Genomic DNA, 6000 nt, shown 5'->3' with positions numbered 1-6000 from the left:
CATGTCCCCCATCCCGCCTCTTTCTCATCTCACAATCACTGCCCTCGTCCATGCGACCATCTTCTCCACCTGAACTGCTGCAGTAGCCCGGCCTGGTTGGCTCGTCACTGGTTTTGCCCCCTCCTCCATCCACTCCTTCCACTTGTTCCTCCAAGGATAGTCCTCACACCTGCAGCACTGGTCTCCCCTGGGAGCTTGTGAGAAACGTAGTTTCTCAGGCCCCACCCCACACTTACTGAATCTGAATCTGCGTTTTTAACAAGAGGTGGAGGTGATTCATATGCACTTTCCTGTTTGGGACGCTCTGCCCTAACTACTGCCAGGATGGTGTTTCCAAAACAGAACTCTGACCCTATCAATCCCCTGCTGAAATTCATTCAGCTACTCCACCCGAGCCCTGCCTTCAGGTATACGGCTTTGCCTGACCCAAGGAGCCATCTTGGTGAGGTTCCTGCTCACTTCCCCAGTCCCTGTACCTCCCTTACTCCTTTAGGAATGCCACACTGCTAACAGCCTCATTGTTCACAGCAGGTTAACTAATCTCTTCTGCCTCTGACAGCCTTCTCTCACCCTCTTCTTCATCTGGTTACCTCCAACTCTTGCTTCCTGCTTTGGATGAAGTGTCCCCTCTGTGAAGAATCCATTATGCTACCCCCTCACCTGCCGCTCTGGGTTAGCTACCTTCTAGGTGTGATGTCTGGAGAAGGCAATGGCACCCCACTCCAGTACTCTTGCCTGGAAAATCCCATGGACAGAGGAGCCTGGTAGGCTGCAGTCCATGGGGTTGCTAAGAGTCGGACACGACTGAGCAACTTCCCTTTCACTTTTCACTTTCATGCATTGGAGAAGGAAATGGCAACCCACTCCAGTGTTCTTGCCTGGAGAATCCCAGGGACGGGGGAGCCTGGTGGGCTTCCATCTATGGGGTCGCACAGAGTCGGACACGACTGAATCGACTTAGCAGCAGCAGCAGCAGGTGTGATGTCACATTACCCCCTGCATACATCCTTGATGAGCCCCAATCACAGTGATCACCTGCTGATGCGCCTGCCTTGCCCGCCAGCCTATGTATTCCTCGGTGGTAATGCCTGAGTCTTGTTCACCTCAGTATCCCTGGAGTCCAGGAAAGTACCTGGCACCGAACAGGCACTCAATAAGGTGTGTTGAACTGAAAGAGTAGTAGAAAAGGGTCACAAAGAGTAAAGGCATATGGAGCAGGAAAAGGGCGAATGCCTGGAGTCTCGGCTGGGGGAAATTACAACAGGAAAACAAAAGGAGCAAAAACAGACAATAAAGAATGGAGAAAACAAGCTCAAGGAGAGGTGAGGGATTGACTTTTCAAGTGTTTAGTAGTGAAAAGGTTAAGAATGGTGAGGCAGTTCTCTCCGTCCCTGGCTTTTTGTGTGGTTGTTATGGTTGAGCTGTACCTATTAAAATGTGGAATCAGGGTGAAAATGACTGAAAGGCAACTCATTCACTTGCTACTGGAGAAATGATCATCAGACATGGGTGTCTTTGTGGGTAAACTAATAGTCATTTCTGTGATTCTTAATATTCCTGATCTTGAATATTCAAATAAATGCTGCCCTCGTCCAAACAGACCCAGAGCTGTCCAAATGCAGGATGGTGTTTGTCCAGTCCTGGTTTACACCTGTTGTGACAATATAATAATTACTAATGCCCCATCAACCCTCAAAAGTGTCCCAATTTGGATGATAAATTATATAGTCAACCTGTATACCATCAACATTTCTTGAGCTCTTCCTTTGGACCAGATATTGTATAAGGTATTTGACATGAATAGTTTCATCATTAATAGATAATTGTTATGATCCTTCTTTAACATGAAGATGCAATGCACAGGCCAGAAAATTCACCCTGTAAAATTCAGTGGTTTTTAATATATTCACTGTGTTGTACAACCATCACAACTATCTAATTCCAGAATATTATCATCCTTCCCAAAAGAAAACCCCAAACTAATTAGTAGTCACTCCCTCTTCCCCTCTCCCCAGTCCTTGGCAACCACCAATCTGTCTCTATGGATTTGCCTGTTCTAGACATTTCATAGAAATAGAATCATATAATATGTGGCCCTTTTGTGTTTGATTTCTGGCAGTACTGTTTCGCAACTGAGGAAGTGAAGGCTCAGAGAGATTAAATAGTCTGCCCAAGGTCACCCCTCTAACAGGAAGAGGGTCAGACCTAGATCCAGGTGTGTCTGGCTTCAGGGTCCACATTCTTGTGCTGCCCACCATGGCGTGCTGCCTCCTCCTATATGCAGGTTTTCAGGACATTTTTGGAACTTCTTTCTAGCCTTCTTTCCAAAATGACTCACAGATCTTCATAAGTTGAGAGTGGATTTATTGTTTGGAAAGAGTACAAAGTCTTAAAGAGCAAGTATGGTAACGAAAGTGGGTTATCAAGTTGGGTGATTGTTATGGACTGAAATATGTCCCACCCCCCACCAGATTCATATCAGTTCAGTTCAGTTCAGGGCTTCCCTGGTAGCTCAGATGGTAAAGTATCTGCCTGCAATGTGGGAGATCCAGGTTCGATCCTTGAATTGGGAAGATCTCCTGGAGAAGAAAATGTCAGCCCACTCCAGTATTCTTGCCTGGAGAATTCCATGGACTGACCATGGGATTGCAAAGAGCAGTAACACTTTCACTTTCAGTTCAGTTCAGTCGCTCAGTTGTGTCCGACTCTTTGCAATCCCATGGACTGCAGCATGCCAGGCTTCCCTGTCCATCACCAACTCCCAGCGCTTGCTCAAACACATGTCCATCAAGTTGGTGATGCCATCCAACCATCTCATCCTCTGTTGTCCCCTTCTCCTTCTGCCTTCCATTTTTCCCAGCATCCGGGTCTTTTCTAGTGAGTCAGTTCTTCACATCAGGTGGCCAAAATATTGAAGCTTTAGCTTCAGCATCAGTCCTTCCAATGAACATTCAGGACTGATTTCCTTTAAGATTGATTGGTTTGACTTCCTTGAAGTCCAAGGAGTCTTCTCAACTCAAGAGTCTTCTCCAACACCACAGTTCAAAAGTATCAGTTCTTTGGCGCTCAACTTTCTTTATGGTGCAACTCTCACATCCATACATGACTACTGGAAAAACCACAGCTTTGACTAGATGGATCTTTGTTGGCAATGTCTCTGCTTTTTAGTATGCTGTCTAGGTTTGTCATAGCTTTTCTTCCAAGGAGCAAGCATCTTTTAATTGCATGGCTGCAGTCACCATCTGCAGTGATTTTGGAGCCCAAGAAAATAAAGTCTGGCACTGTTTCCATTGTTTCCCCATCTATTTACCATGAAGTGATGGGACCAGGTGCCATGATCTTTGTTTTTTGAATATTGAGTTTTAAGCCAGCTTTTTCACTCTCCTCTTTCACTTTCATCAGGAGGCTGTTTAGTTCCTCTTCACTTTCTGCCATAAGGGTGGTGTCATCTGCATATCTGAGGTTATTGATATTTCTCCCAGCAATCTTGATTCATATGTTGAACGGCTAACCCTGATCCCAACGTGACTCAGGTGACTGTATTTTGAGATGGAGCTTTTAGGAAGTAATTAAGGTTAAATGAAGTCATAAGGGTGGGGCCCTAATATAAGATTGATGGCTTTATAGAAAGAGGAAGAGACAGGTCTCTCTCTGTCTCTGTCCCTGTCTCTGTCAAGTGAGGACACAGAGAGAAGGCAACCATCTGCAAATCAGAAAAAGAGGTCTCACCACAACCTGACCATGCTGGCATCCTAATCTCAGACCTTCAGCCTCTAGAACTGTGAGAAATAAATTCCCATTGTCTAAGCCCCCCAGACTGTGCTGTTATAGCCGCTGGAACTAGTATGGTCATATTTTGGGATTAAAAAATGAGGCATAACCATAAAGTCAGAAGAGTGAGTGATTATTCTCTGTGACTTCAAGAGCAATTTCCTGAGGGGAGCATGAGAAGTATTTTGAATGTGGGAATCAGCATTGGAAACAGGAGAAGCATCTCTTTGTATGGCATTGTGTATAATGTGTATTGTATTTCTGTGGAAATTGTAACAAGTATAAGGAAAAGTTAAAATGTCCTATTATGCTACTGTTAATAATATGCTGTATTTTGTTCCAGTTTGTCCTTCTCTGAAGCCTTAATTGTATAGCCTATGTTCTTTTGAAGTAAACAATCAATATGCGGGTACATTAGATAGAATCTGTTATCTAATGTGGTCAAAGGTGGTTGTTGGTCAGTTAACTGATAAAATACGTCAAAGCAGAAATCACAATAAGTATGTATATTTGCACTCAAACACCTTAAACTTTTTAGTTTGACATAAAACATATATTTATATGTGAAGTTTTTGATGCAGGGTCAAGGGTTTTTGAGTAAGGGCTTCTGATTGGTGTTTCCATTTTTCTTCTCTGACACCCACTCATAATGCATCATCTATGATTGCCAGTATTTGCTCATTTAACATAGAAAAATTTGAGTACAGAATCCTTCCAGATTTTTATCCCCCAATATTTTACTGCTGTCATACCCCAAACTAATTTGACAGCATATTTGGGGGGATTCCCCCCTTATTGATTTTTTTTTTTTTTTGCAAAGTGATCAACTTAGTTTTCATAGAAACCCCTTTTGTTATTGTGATCCTAATTCTTGTGATATACATATAATTTAATGAAATTGTGTAATTATAATATAAGTAGAATTGTCAAAAATATATTCAAGAAAATAATTATTAGTAAGCCTGAGACTCAGTCAATGGATATAGAAGTGCAAAGTCATATCAGAGTAGCCTACTAGCCATGATCTTTCATCATGACATAAGCATTTGTCAATGTTTTAAAGGGGGAACAGAAAGCATCTTCTGTGCATTGTTGAGTTAAACTTGATTAAGATAGTTTCTTCAATCCTAAAGCATGACAGTACCAAAGAATGTTCAAACTTACCCAACATTTGTGCTCATTTCACATGCTAGTAAAGTTATGGTCAAAATCCTTCAAGCTAGGCTTCAACAGTATGTGAACTGAGAACTTCCAAATGTACAAGCTGGGTTTAGAAAAGGCAGAGGAACCAGAGATCAAATTGCCAACATTTGTTGGATCATAGAGAAAGGAAGGGAATTCCAGAAAAACAACTGCTTCATTAAAAGCCTTTGACTGTGTGGATCACAACAAACTGTGGAAAATTCTTAGAGATGGAAATACCAGACCTCCTTATCTGTCTCCTGAGAAATCTGTATGCAGGTCAAGAAGCAACAGCTAGAACCTTACATGGAGCAAAGGACTGGTTCAAAATTGGGAAAGGAGTACGACAAGGCTGTATGTTGTCACCCTGCTTATTTAACATATATGCAGAGTACATCATGTGAAATGCCAGGCTGGGTGAATTAAAAGCTGGAATCAAGATTGCTGGGAAAAATATCAACAACCTCAGATATGCAGAGGTTGATAACACTAATAGCAGAAAGTGAAGAGAAACTAAAGAGCCTCTTGAAGAAGGTGAAACAGAGTGAAAAAGCTGGCTTAAAAGTCAGCATTCAAAAAACTAAGATCATGGCATCCAGTGCCATCACTTTATGGCAAATAAAAGGGGAAAAAGTGGGAGCAGTGACAGATTTTATTTTTATGGACTCCAAAATCACTGTGGACAGTGACTGCAGCCATAAAATTAAAAGACATGTTCTCCTTGCAAGGAAAGCTATGACCAACCTAGACAGCATATTAAAAAGAAAAGACATCACTTTGCTGACAAAAATCTATATAGTCAAAGCTATGGTTTCCCCAGTAGTCACGTATGGATGTGGGAGTTGGACCATAAAGAAGGCCGAGCACTGAAGAATTAAGGCATGCCAATTGTGGTGCTGGAGAAGACTATTGAGAGTCTCTTGGACAGCAAGGAGATCAAACCTAAAGGAAATCAACCCTGAATATTCATTGGAAGGACTGATGCTGAAGCTGAAATTCCAATACTTTGGCCACCTGATGCGAAGAGCCAACTCATTGAAAAAGAAC

At 42.4% G+C, this 6000-nt stretch overlaps 1 protein-coding gene across 1 annotated transcript in view; it reads left to right on the top strand.

Annotated features, from left to right (window-relative positions):
* The first annotated feature begins 1229 nt into the window (after positions 1-1229).
* Positions 1230-6000, top strand: part of FRMD7 (FERM domain containing 7) — a 35142-nt gene continuing 30371 nt past the window's right edge. The window contains exon 1 of the mRNA XM_002699549.6: positions 1230-1322. Within this exon, the coding sequence (XP_002699595.3) occupies positions 1230-1322 (93 nt within the window). The remainder of the gene's footprint in view (positions 1323-6000) is intronic.

The sequence above is a fragment of the Bos taurus genome, chromosome X (genome assembly GCF_002263795.3).
Source record: "Bos taurus isolate L1 Dominette 01449 registration number 42190680 breed Hereford chromosome X, ARS-UCD2.0, whole genome shotgun sequence".
NCBI classification, from domain to species: domain Eukaryota; kingdom Metazoa; phylum Chordata; class Mammalia; order Artiodactyla; family Bovidae; genus Bos; species Bos taurus.
This window is presented reverse-complemented; position numbering and strand designations above follow the sequence as displayed.